This window comes from Nansenia antarctica, assembly GCF_963989245.1.
Source record: "Nansenia antarctica genome assembly, chromosome: 5".
Taxonomy (NCBI): Eukaryota; Metazoa; Chordata; class Actinopteri; order Argentiniformes; family Microstomatidae; genus Nansenia; species Nansenia antarctica.
In genome coordinates this window covers 60,281,720-60,295,352 of record NC_137690.1, presented here as the reverse complement: position 1 = coordinate 60,295,352, position 13,633 = coordinate 60,281,720, and the positions used below count along the sequence as shown (strand labels likewise).

At 43.6% G+C, this 13,633-nt stretch overlaps 1 protein-coding gene and 1 long non-coding RNA gene across 2 annotated transcripts in view; one reads left to right on the top strand and one right to left on the bottom strand.

The window, feature by feature from the left end:
- Positions 1–5,806, bottom strand: part of osbpl3a (oxysterol binding protein-like 3a) — a 14,192-nt gene extending 8,386 nt beyond the window's left edge. Inside the window, exons 1-11 of the mRNA XM_080532603.1 lie at positions 5,677–5,806; positions 5,298–5,414; positions 4,507–4,560; positions 4,259–4,372; positions 3,997–4,149; positions 3,781–3,874; positions 3,465–3,568; positions 3,203–3,283; positions 2,049–2,205; positions 395–519; positions 177–302 (exon numbers count right to left, since the gene is read on the bottom strand). Coding sequence (XP_080388729.1) covers positions 177–302; positions 395–519; positions 2,049–2,205; positions 3,203–3,283; positions 3,465–3,568; positions 3,781–3,874; positions 3,997–4,149; positions 4,259–4,372; positions 4,507–4,560; positions 5,298–5,414; positions 5,677–5,736 — 1,185 coding nt within the window. The 5' untranslated portion in view covers positions 5,737–5,806. The remainder of the gene's footprint in view (positions 1–176; positions 303–394; positions 520–2,048; positions 2,206–3,202; positions 3,284–3,464; positions 3,569–3,780; positions 3,875–3,996; positions 4,150–4,258; positions 4,373–4,506; positions 4,561–5,297; positions 5,415–5,676) is intronic.
- A 5,525-nt stretch (positions 5,807–11,331) lies between these two features.
- On the top strand, positions 11,332–12,459 carry LOC308157144. The gene is made up of 3 exons (XR_013937433.1): positions 11,332–11,402; positions 11,915–12,025; positions 12,324–12,459. It is a non-coding gene; the product is annotated as an uncharacterized lncRNA (long non-coding RNA).
- Positions 12,460–13,633: the final 1,174 nt, after the last annotated feature.

The window sequence follows — 13,633 nt, the reverse complement described above, 5'->3', positions numbered from 1 at the left end:
ATAGAGGACGAGGGTAGCTCAAAACGCACAACAGCCATTTGTTCTTAATTAAAGGTTACAGTTAAATGTATTGTTATTATTGCAAATCCATCTTTTCTATGACCAGACAGTGACAACTGGGCCAGTGCTGGGGGGGGAGTAGCCATGGATACGGAACAGAAAGAGGTGAAAAAAACCTCGGAGGAGCTGGAGGATACCAGGTGCTCCTGAGCGTCAAAGAACTCGGACAGAGAATCCGGGATAGACCCTCGACTCTCATTGGACTCCTGGTGGACCAGGGAGTGGGAGCCATCGGGGGAGTCCTGATTGGATGAAGAGGTGGAGGTCAGCAAACTGTGCTCTTGAGGAATTTATTGAGCCATCTTTTGAAAAGTATACACACACACACACACACCGGGGCATAGGTGGTCTTTAGGCCCATGACCTGTGCTGGTGAAGGGGCTTGCAGGTCGACAGTGTGTTTCAGTCTCTCTCTCTCTGCTGATAGAGAACTGTAGGCCGACTTCAGTGTGGAGTGGACTAGAGAGAGAGAGAGAGAGAGAGAGAGAGAGAGAGAGACAGGGACGGGCACCAAGATAAGAAAGGGAGTTTGTAAACAGCCTTCTTTTAACCACAGAGTACGAAAGAGAATGACAGTATATTGACTTTACAGTATATATTGACTTACAGTATATTGACACATAGGGAACCACCATCTAGCCACCACCATTCCCATTGCTTTCCTCGAATGCAAATTGTAACAGTCTTAAGCCTCTTTCCCTGTAATTTCCATGGAATCCCAAGCTGTGTCGACCGGGCATTTTAGCCGTTTACACGAGCCAAATGCCGGTAGATTCCCGTGTTGCTCCCTTTCACACATGTCGGCAATTCCCTGGTTGCGCGATCTACTTGAATCATTGCATTCAATACATGCATTCAACTGGATGCAGAACTGGGGCGGGACGGGCGCGTGGGACTGCCATGTACCATATATAAATATCTGCCTTATCATACCTCCATTTTATATTGAAAAATTGTGATAAATACATGTGGGACGGAGGTATGATATGTGGCAGATATGTGGTGTGTGGCGGTCTCGTGCGCCTGTCTCGTTCCAGCGAGTCTACTCGTATTACCAGTGCTGACCATCACCAAGTTCGCTGGCCAACTAAAGCACTTGATTACCGTTGATATAATCATACTATACTAGTCCATAAGCACAGAATGGGAGAACTTGATGATAAGCATAAAACGAGTTGACTCAATTAGACTTATTGCTATGCGCTGGGGGCTCACTCTACAGCTGAGGAGACGGTGTGTGTGCACTGCGTCTATATAACAATTTGATAAAAGTAAGCTGGCTAAGTAAGTAATCTAGCTAACTATGATTGGACACGAAGTACTATCCAGTTAGAATTATAGAAGATCTAGTTGTGTTTTCTTGCTGGTCTCGCTGCCTGGGTTTGAACAGACTTTGGGATCAATTACAACGTCTCCATAGGCTACATTAGAACATCGCATCCTTTGAAAGAAATGGTGGGATGTAAGGATCTTGTAACTTCGCAAACAATAGCAGAATTTAAATAGTTTAGTTTATGTTCAACTGGAAAAGGTAGTGCGCAGATTTTCGTGTTTTGACTTTGCTGGGAGTTCGTAAAAAAAGCCTTAAAAAAAAAGCCTTTCCACCAAAGAACTGTGTGTATATATATGGCATATTTCATACGTCTACTATGATTGGAAATTAAGTAGTGTCCAGTTGTCGAATTATAATTAGCAGTAGCAATATTCAGAGTCTGGGGCAGTTCTCCCTGCTGGTTGTGCAATGCAGGATAGCTGTGGAAGGAGACTGACCAGGCAATGTTCAGGCTTCCGTTCACACTTACCGCGACACGGTACTTTCCATGGAATTATACATGGTCTCGACCAGGGTAATTGCCCGCGCGGATTTCCCTGGTCAGTCGCATTCATCCATACGCCGACCCTGGAAATTGCATGGAATCTACTGGGAAGGCTCGTATGTGTGAAAGGGGCTCTAGTGACACAGGACAATGACCAGAGCAGGGACTCACTGTTGTTGGCGAGCCTGCAGAAATCCTCCTGTAGATGGGATGCATCTGTAGGCGAGTCCGGGGATTCGAGGCAGGCCTCCTGGCTGTTGGCCTCACTGGTGAAGAGGTTTGGGTGAGAGGCATGGAGACGAGGTGAACTAGACGATGGGCTTGGTACCTTGGGAAAACAGGGGGAACGGTGAATGAGAGAGATGAGATGGGAAGTTTCCCATAGAGCAGAGTGCTCTAGTCAGTAGATATACTACAATACAAATAGATATTGTAGATACACTACAATACAAACTACAATACATACACAATACATATATATTATAGATATATTACACAACTAGTGTATCAGTAGACAGCAGCACAACAGTCCATCGTGTACCGTATTTTCCGGACTATAAGTCACGCTTTTTTTCATAGTTTGGCTGGTCCTGCGACTTATAGTCAGGTGCGACTTATATATCAATATATATATAATTTCATACTGACTGACATGAACCAAGGAGTAAACATTACCGTCTACAGCCGACAGAGGGCGCTCTGGGCCACTCTGGGCTTGTGACAACTATATGCTGCTGCTATACCACTGAAGAAAAAGTATAGTATAGTGGATAGTGTACATAGCCTTTATTTATGTAAACCAGCTCCAGCTTTTTTTTCTTTCCTAGCACCAGGGGAGCCACCCCTCCTAAATGTCGTTGTTTGGTACCTGTACTATAGCAATGACAATAAAGACCATTCATTCAAGAAAACATTAGCTTGTTGAAGCTAAGCAAACGGTAGCTTGGTGAACTTGCTTACTGGTAACTTGCTTGTTGGACTCGCTGGCTTGTTATGTTCATTTAGCCTATTCAGCCTCCCAGGTATGTTCTTTATGCTATTGTGTTGCTGAATAACTGTTAATGTGTTATGTTAACATACCGGACTTCTATTCAGCCTGTTGTTCTGTGTGCTATTGTGTAGTTGAATAAACTTGCCTTTCCAGATTAAATGTCTGTTCTTGGTCTTGGATTTTGTGAAATATATTTCTAAATAAATGCGACTTATAGTCCAGTGCGACTTATACATGTTTTTTCCTCTTAATGTCGCATTTTTTGACTGGTGCGACTTATAGTCCGGAAAATACGGTATGTTTGAAGGTGGCTGAAAGGCAGTCTAGTCTGTACCTGTAGTGTGGCTTTGCTCTCTTTTTTTCGCCACTTCTTAGGGCCCCTCTTCTCCCTCTTGGGAATGTCGTATGTGGGAGACTGGTATTCCAGAGAGGAAAGGGAGATTAAGACAGAGAGAGAGAGATTTAACATACAAGTCTCAGTATGGTCATGGTAGGGCTGTAGTAAGTGTGTGGGGTCAGGGTTAAGTGAGTTAGAGTTGTGTGTGTGTGTGTGTGTGTGTGTGTGTGTGTGTGTGTGTGTGTGTGTGTGTGTGTACCTGCAGTGCACTGATGGCTGGGGCTGAGTAGGTGCGGTGGAGAACCTCCATACTTTTCAGTAGCAGGTTAAGCTCCAGCAGGTATGACTCACACTCCTCTAAATCTGAGAGAGGATGGAGGGACAGGAGAAGGTGAGGGAAGCCAAAGAGAGAGACAATAAGTCAGGTAAGGCCTCTAGAGGGCAGACACGCAGACACGCAGACAGACAGACAGGCAGACAGGCAGACAGGCAGACAGGCAGGCAGGCAACTAGCCAGAGGAGGCAAACTAGAAAACAGACCAGACTAGACCGACAGACAGACATGTTCTCTTTACCTTTGCAGCACTGGTCCATGTCATCGGAGGAGTGAAGCCAGGCACTGACCTTCGCCTGGTGAACAACAGATGCCTGCTTAGTGAGAGTTGCACGCTGAAAGAGAGAGAGAGAGAAATAATGACATTGTAGACCCATTAAAAAACCAAGCTTATCAAACCACAACATCTGATCCTTCTTCAGTTCATGGTGTGTGATTGGTTGGGGTGAGAACATACCATCCTCATGGAGTCGTTGAGGTTGGGTGAGGGGGAGGAGTGGGTGTGGAACAGGTGTCTCTCATGGGGGTACATGGCGATTTCATTCTGACGGAACACGCGGTGATGTCGCAACTTCGACACCCAATCATCAAACACCGCCCGAGACTTCACCTACGTGCAATACAGAGTGACAGTTAGTGTGTGCGCGTGTATGTGTGTGCATGTATGCGTGTCTCTGTGTGTGTGTGTGTGTGTGAGCAGGCGCACAAGTGGGAGATACCTTGAGGTGATATAAATTGTCCTCTGTATCCAGATCGATGCACATGGCTTTCTTCTTGATTGACATCACAGACAGGCCCACATCAATGCAGCCATGCAGCTTTCCCTTCTTGAGCTGAGAATCAACAAAAGGTTAGAGAGAGTAAGAGAAAGGGTGTGTGTGTGTGTGTGTGTGTGTGTGTGTGTGTGTGTGTGTGTGTATGATGTATATGACTGACAGATAGAGGGCACTCTTGAGTAGATACATACATCTGCTCCATGCTTCGAGTACTTCAGTATGCCTTTCTCCAAAAGGAAGTATCTCTGGATAAAGAAAAGAAGAAGAAAAAAAGACATGTCTGTCCCATTTAATCCCCTTTCCTTCCATGGCAACTGTTGCCATAGTTATTCCTTGCTTTAGGCTAGAGAAAAACACTCACACTCAACATTGGAAACTATGCCGGTGTGGACACACTCGTTTTACACTGATAAGATATCTTCCCTAGAAACTGTCCATTCAAATGTCACCACAACAGCTTAATAAAAGAAGTATCTTATCAGCATATTAGACATTTTAGAACAAGAGTGTCAGGTAGCACATCTCACTTTCTCCTCACGTCATGGTGCTACAGTAAAACTACCCATTTTCCTTTTTCTTAGAGGCATGTATACCGGACAGAATAGATGAACAGAGACTTATCATGAGGCTGTTTTGAATGAAGTACTTATGGTACAGTCAAGGTATGGGCATGCAATATGGGCTGTCAGTTGGACATCAGGGGTGAGGTAGGGAGGGGGCCCGGGGTAAGTGAAGTGCCAACTTTATGCCATCCCTTCATGTGGGACAGGTAAGGGAGGGGTGAGGGAGGTGTAAGGGAGGGGTGAGGGAAGAGCAGGGAGGGGTACGGGCAGTAAAGGAGGGCTGACAGGTAAGGGAAGTGCCCACCTTGTGCCAGCCCTTCATGGGGGAGAGGGGAGGGAGGTGTAAGGGAGGCGTAAGGGAAGTGCAGGGAAGGGTAAGAGCAGTAAAGGAACATGACGTAAGGTAAGGAGGTGCCCACCTTGTGCCAGCCCTTCATGGGCCATTTCCTCCTCTTCAGCAGGAAGCCCTCCTGTCTCTCAGGCTCTTGGATATTCCCAGGTATACCCCGGAGCCCCTCCACAATCTCCCAGCTGTCCTATAGACAGACAGAAGCATGGGATTACACACACACACTTGAAAAATTCATGCAAGTGTCAACATGAACCATGTTGCAAGTGAACCATCCCTTTAACAGTGCTCTTGAGTCAAGGCACATGCATACTGCGAATAACATTTCAATTAAATTTACGTCAACGGACGTTAGTTCCGTTGAGATAAACAACGTTGAAATGCTAATATTAGCTGCAAGCTGTTTAAGAGCTGAATTCATTCAAAACATAATTATGACACACACACACCTGACACCTCTCATGTTTGGACGAGCCACTGCTATCGCTGCAAGTTGGTGATGATGTCATTTTTGGGACTCTGCAGGTCTGGTCTCGATCGTCTCTTCTCCACGGAAACCACAACAGGGGTCACGACAGCGTCACAAGGAACATCACTTAACACTGACCTCAGGCGGGCATCATGACAGAGACAGCTAGAGAGAGAGGAGAGAGAGAGACCAAGAGGAAGGGAAAAATGGCATAGGTGACATGGATCAAGAAAGACAGGTACCACAAACAGGTAAATCGAGAACAATGACAAACCAGAATACCTCTCTGATCTTAATGTAGCTACCTTTGACCACAAGCGGTCTGACAGTGCAGAATACCTCTCTGACACACACAGACAGACACATCACTGTGTGATAAACTGCAGTGCACACTGTAAAACTCACATGATCCCCATCAATGTCCCAACTGCTGACCATCACAGGCACAAACAGTGAGTACACAATAAAGCATTACACAATCATCAGTCCTTCAAAGCAGTGCAGAGGTCTAGCTGTCAGTGCAGAGGTGTAGCAGCATTGGTTGCTAACACTACAGTATCTTGACCGAGGCTTCAGGCCACACTGCACCCCCACTGGGTTACAGGCATTTGTCTTCGGACTGAATCATGGGATGTACCTCTCTACATGTCCACATTCTTATTGCAATTTACAAAACATGTCAACACAGAGTTATCTTGATGTATACAACATGGTTGGTGAAAAAAGTAGTGAAGAATATTGTGTCCCAATTCTTAGTGTAATTGAAAACACATTCCTCTCCTCTCAACGACCGGCATGTCCTAACCTGGTGTGTGTGTGTGTGTGTGTGTGTGTGTGTGTTTTACAGAGCCACTCCGGAAATAAGACAGCGATACTTCATACCTCTGCATAGTGTGTCTTTGAAAATTGATGTCTGGCAGAGCATGTTTTTGTGCAAATACTGTAAGGTAGATGAGCAAGCATGCATAGATCCGTGCACACTTTGGTGTTTCAGTGTGCTCTCTAGTTCCTCTGCAGGATCTACTCACCCTGTGTGTTGTGGTTTGTCTGTGTCTGTGTCTGTGTCTGTGTCTGTGTGTGTGTGTGTGTGTGTGTGTGTGTGTGTGTGTGTGTGTGTGTGTGTGTGTGTGTGTGAGTGTACTGTCTGGCTCCCTAGACTGTATTCAGAGTCAAAGCCATGCCCATGAAGACATGACTCATAAACAGGAAAGAATGTGCCCTCTGCTTAGATACCCTCTACAAAATACAACTACAACGCTAGGCTACAGCAACACTTTAACACTTTATCATCACATTCTAATCCATAGATTAGATTAGTGTCCTCATCTGGACACTAAGACCTCTACTGCACTAAAAGGCATAATAGTGACATTGCATTTCCACAAACTATTCCATAGATATAGTAGATACTATAGATATCTACTTATAACACACTCTGCAGCACCAACTCTGCATTTGCACACCAAACTGTTCCATAGATCACATCTAAATAAAACAGAACTAAAAAAACAGACTTACAAGTGAGAACTACCATTGCCTTACCATATGTACACAGGCTTTGCTATACAGCACAGTCTTTGATCTTGACAGCAATCAGGTAAACTCTTCAAACATCACAGTAAGTTCCCAACTTACCTGTTCTGTACACCGCTGAAGTGTGTCTGGACTGTAGTAGGTGTACAGAAGAGGTGTACATAACTGAATGTTGTAGGGTGGCCTTACATAAAAGTTAATCATTAATGTCACTACACCTTGTCAATGACCTAGTGGGCTAGAGCAGGATCAATGCCAAGCCCAAGCGACTGACGCTAATAATACAAAAGTTAAAAAAGCTATGAAAATGTGTGTCAGTAACAGCATCAGCATTCATGTCAGCTATAGTCCAACCCTTACACAAGAGACAAACGTGAAACCTTCTTATTAAAAAGTATTGTTGAGGGTTAGGCCTACATGAGCATCTGCCTGAGTTTCATCAATCGGGTTGTGTGTACATTTCATTCTTCATTGCTTCTTGTACTGTATGTCTCTAGGCAGCTATCTGTCTGTTCAAAGCACCAGAGTTGAGGTGGGGCAGTGGCATCCCTGCTATGCAAAGCTAGGTAGCTCCACAGCAGATCTATGAACCATATTTGCATAAAACATAGCCATCTCTCTGATACGCATGCCAGGGACATTGTTTAATTCGCATTTTATCCAAAACACTTAGATTAGAAAAGTAATGAGCAGATCGGACATGATTGTGTAGGAAGTGTTAGGCCTAAATAAATAGACGTGACAGTTCTGTAGGCCTACACCCAGTATCCATCTGAAACATGCTCAAGTTACATGAGTAGAAACCATCAAACTAGAAGTTGCCCTTTGGCATATTATACTCATCTAATAAATCTCGATAAACTAACTGGGGGATCAAATAAAACTGACCTTTAACACAGGCACACCCATAGAAATCCAGTGGCCAACTCTGACCAGCTCACTCTCACTGATAACTATGATTCAATTATGAAAGTAATATTACAAAATACCGTTTCTCTGTACAGATGAAAAAAAATGACATCATTAACCCCTGCTCTACATAGTTGCCATGGAGACAATGGATGGAAGGGCGGGAATAGATTCCGTTTGTTTTTGGCTTCAAGGAAAATCTGAGGGCATAAAATATGGGTCTATTTATAGATCCGGCGCCGTTACCGGCTGAAACGTGATTTTTCGTTTGCTCTCGATACCGACTGGGCTGGACTTATAGGGCATATCCTCAATAGTGGTCTCATCATTTTGAGAGACCACACAATGATTTAAAAATGACTAGCCTATCTACAATATCAGTCAAGGAACCAGCAACCAATAAGACCGCTCTGCATTTAGCAATCTTACAGTGGGTGTTTTGTAAAGAGAGGGAGTGAGTGATATATGAGTCATGAGCCATGTTGGAAATTTCCGCACTTTTATGTCTCAATAGAATTTCCCCGAAATTAAATAAATCTGTGTCTGTCTCTACCCTCGACTGACGCCAAACAAAAATATCGTTAGAAAAGTAACTCACAAGAGATCTCTTAACGTTTTATCAAAGTCACCTACTTTGAGCGACCATAATCGCTATTCAATTCCCTAGTCAACCCAAGTTATTTGACAGAACACAAAACATAACTCAGCATCTAGGCCTTCACTGGAATATTTCTGATATCACTCAAAAGTCATGGCTGCGAGCTCACCACGACCTAACGTGCCATTGATAATCATCATCTTCATCATCAAAGACATTTCTGGTGCACAATTAATACAAACAATTGATATGGTTGACAGGCGATTAATATGCTGTTAACAACGATAGAAGCAGCGATAAGATAGTGTATGCGTTTAGAATGTGGAATGTGCAGATCGAATCCCAGTGGACTTCCGTTTGCCAGCAGCATTAGCATACAACTTGTCAGGGCAAAGACAAAATGTTCAGATAAATAGTCCATATGCGCTACAGTTGAAGCACGACCCAGTGCGAATAAAACAGATCCTTCGTAGGCTACCGAAGAACAGACCCAAATCGTTGGACTAGACTGACAGATGACCCTCTGCTGGCGCGCCGTTAGTTAGTCCCATTAATAATTCTATCGACAGATTTTTTCCCCAATGACTTGAATAGACCGAAATCAAGAGAGACGCGACGCGAGCGCTCTACAAACTCATTCGCAGCGTTTCAGATGTAAAATATGACTGTGAATGCAAAGAAAGCAAACCCTTTTGAAATGGTCACATAGTTATGAAAGGAAAGCATGAAGCTTACATGTTTAGATGGAAAACTTCAGTTCATGGAATCCAGAAATAGTTGTGAGAAATTCTATGGCTCCGTGGCCGTGCGTAGTGTGACTGTGGATGCACGCATTGTGGCGAGGGAGGGACGAGGCTAGAGAGCAGGAGCGATAGAAGATTGTCCTAACCAATGACTCGAGTAAGAAAGAGAGAACGTCACTTAACAAAGGTAAGGGGCGGCCACGTGACTTCTAGAACCTTCCAGTGACGTGGTCAAAAAAAAAACTTCCAGGTGAGCTGAAAGCCCACCAAATAGACTGGGGCGAGACTAGCGCAGCAAATGCCCTTGAATTTCCTTTGACAGATATGACAATATTTTTTATAAACCTGGATTGGTGTTGATGTCGCAATTTATTTAGTAATATATTAATCTAGGGATGTCCATCACCTATAGCCTACAATCAAAAAGAGAAATAGGCTAAGAAAAGCACATAAAATAGATAACAGAAGTTGAATTTGAATTAAACAAAGACCATGCACTCACACACAATCACTGACTTTTAGAATTGTCCATGTCATTCCTCCTACATTGGCCAATCATTCTAAACTGATACTTAAGGACACTTGCAAACTGTAATGTTTATTGGTCTGACACCAACTCACACCTATCTTGCCAGAAGGCAAATCTCTCCACAAAGGCTGCACTACCTGATAAGACATGTAGGATAAGCAAACCCATTCATTCACATTTGATAGTGCATGAACCCAATTCCAGAAACTGAACCAAGGACATTTCTAGAAACATATCACTAAACTCCCCTGGGAAAGACTGTCACTTCTTTAGGAAACCAATGGCTAAGAGACAGTGGTGTCCTCACTGTCTCTCTGTGTGTCTGTGTGTCTCTCTGCAGTGTTACATGCAGTGCCATGTTTTACACTCCTAACTTGCTCAGGCAAGTAATTTGAGCCTCCAAAAATGCTGCTTTTGGAAACTCTTCCTATTCAGATGAGGAGGGTTCCCTTCTGCTATTTTCCCGGCAGTGCTTTAGTCAGTTTCGCTACTAGATTTGTTTACACAACTAAACAAATGGCCCTCTTTGCATGGCATGAGAATGATCCTTCCTGCCTCAGCCTATTGCCATGACAACACAGACAGGGAAAAAAACAAAACAAAAAAAGTTTCTTTGAAAGGCGAGCAACTGTTGGGAGGGGCCAGTATAGACTTGCGTAGGCGGATTTGAGCTCCACAAGGAAAATATGTAATTTGCCTGTGTTGTAAGCAGGACTATGCAGAGTTTGCGTGTATTTCTGTGTGTGTGTGTATTTCTGTGTGTGTAAATGGACTGCACTTATATAGCGCCTTTATCCAAAGCACTTTACAACGGCCTGTCATTCACCCATTATACAACAGTTAAGCCCCTTTTCCATTACAGGGCCAGCCCGGGTCGACCCGGGCTGGCCTGCTTCTTTGGCGCTTTTCCATTTGTCGGCCCGGGTCGGGTCGGGTCGGTTCGGGTCGCTTCTTTAGCTACCCTTCTTAACCAGGAACCAAATTTAGACCCGGTGTAAGTACCGGCCTGCGAGGTTTTTCCTCGCAGTAATTTCCGGCCTGCGAGGTTTTTCCGACCCTACCAGATCCGGTCATAGGTTCAGCCCTTTCCGGCCATAGGTAGCGCTATGATTCGCTGACGACGATGATTTCCGATCACATGATGACCGCCATTTTTACCCATCAGTAATTTTGGCTGTTTATAGATCTAATCTCTGTAGCGACCTTAAGATACATGGATGTTGCGCGCGCACCTGCGCGCGACTGAGAGAGTTTAGGTGAAAACAAGATGGAGTTTGAGTTTCATACAGCACTGAAGTTTTACATGATGCATGGTATGTATTTTCCTGGCATACCCAAGGCTGGACACCTTAAATCAAGGATTCTAAAGGCGTCCAAGAATTACTTGATGAAAGGTAAGTCAGTGTGAATAACTATGTTATATCCACTCTTGAAGCCACTGCTTGAAATGGCGAAAATGGCGAAAATGCGTAGGCCTGTATCAAAATTGAGTGTCTCATTAAGCATCTGCTAACTATTGTGTGCATAAAACCTGTGGCTTTATATTTGCACTTCTAAATGAATGCTGTATTTTCCTGCTGCATCAGGTGAGGAGTTGTACTATAAGGACAAATACAAGGACAAACATCGCTTGTTGGTGTGCAACAAGGATGGAGTTCGTGATGTCCTGATGGTAACTTTCTTATCTGACTTGAGTTCTTGTCCATCATCTTTCCCAATTATGACAAGATTATCATTGTTGGAGACCTCAAAACCTACTTATTCAATCTCGCCTTTTAAATGTCTGTCTTTATTGTTGTTTCATCTGTTCTATTGTTGTTTTATCTTATTTGCTCTCTGTGAAGCACATTGTGTCACATTTTTGTGAGAAATGGGCTATACAAATGAAGTTTGATTTGATCTGAAGGAGTGCCACGACAACCATGGGACTGGGGGTCATCCAGGGAGACGCCGAACGCTGGAGAAGGTGACTGCGTCCTACCTCTGGTCCACCTTGCGGGAGGATGTCATAAAATGGGTGAGTTTTTGATGTTATTAGTGCATGATGTGTGAACATTGTAATTTATACACTGCCCATTAGCAATGATCTTTTACTCAAAGATCTCCAACTCTTGTGTAATTCTCATACTGACCACAATCTGATTCTGCACTGGAACACCCAGACCATCATACAGGCCGCAGCCCCTCAACCACAGCGGTTCTGCACCTAAGGCACTAAGCCCAGCAGCTGACCACCACCACCAACATGACGCCTCAACCACATCAAGAATTCTCTGACTCTAGATAATTTCCTCTGAAATGTCACTGTTTTAAAGGTTGATGAGTGCCCCCGCTGTCAACATCATGAGAAAATAAAGACAGTTGCACCTGTACTCCATCCCATCCAAGTGAAAGAGGCATGGAGTGTCCTGGGGATTGATCTCATTGGTCCACTTCCCACCACTGCAAAGGGCAAAAGGTAGCTACTGAATGTTGGGCAGAAGTATGTGTAACCCCTTTTGGTTAAAGCTAGTGAGATAAGCTGACATCATGTATTGGATAAGTCAATAAAAGTTATGAAGCAAGTTTTTGGTGGACCCCATGAGGAATAGCTGCTGCAATGCTGTAGCTAATGGAGAACAATCTGCATTTTTCATTGCAGATACTCTCTGACTGCAACCGACCTCTTCACCAAGTGGGTTGTGGCAAAACCCCTCACCACCAAAACAGCCAATGAGGTGTCCAGGAAGATAGTCAACATTCTTCTTGACTTTGGACTGGTAGAGAGGATCATTACCGACCAAGGACGGGAATTTGTGAATGAGGTACAGTTATCTATATAAGACACAGTGTATGTGATGTGTGACATTTGATAATTGTAATTTAATCAAATTTAATTGCATACACTAATGCACCTGCAGGTCAACCGTGGTGTTTTTGAGGCTCTGGGTGTCAAACACTGCATCACGTCACCCTACCACCCCCAGGCCAATGGACAGGACGAGCGCACAAACCGCAACGTGAAGACTGCGCTTGCCAAGTACTGTGGGGAGGGACAGAACGACACATGCTATATTTCAGTTAACCTACACAATGTTTTTACTTGATTCCAGCTAATTTGTGAATGAATACGTTTTTGTTTGTGTATGGTTAATCCATTTTTATGTAAATATGGTTTCATGCTGTATTGATTTACAATAAATTCATTGCATTTCATTAAATCGTGTTGCTTTACTACAAAAAACACATCTGATTGAGGAAGACTACAAAAGATTGAGAAAGGATTTGGTAAACCAAGTATTTCTTGCGTCATATGGTAAGAAGAGGGGTGTCCATAGTAATTAATACATCTCTACCATTCTCTGAAGAGAAAGTGATAAAAGATAATAGGAGAAGATATGTAATGGTTGACCCTATTACATTAACCATAGCTAAAGGTAATGAATCTTTTTTTCATTTCATACCCTAACTCTAACCCACTCTACCCATAACTAACTCTAACTCTACCCATACTCTAACGAATTAAAATGATTAACAAGCATAATGGCACAGAGAATGCAGAGATGTGTATATATACAAAGGGTTGAAATATATGTTATTATTATTATTACTTTATTATCACATAACAGCTATTTGAAGCAAACTA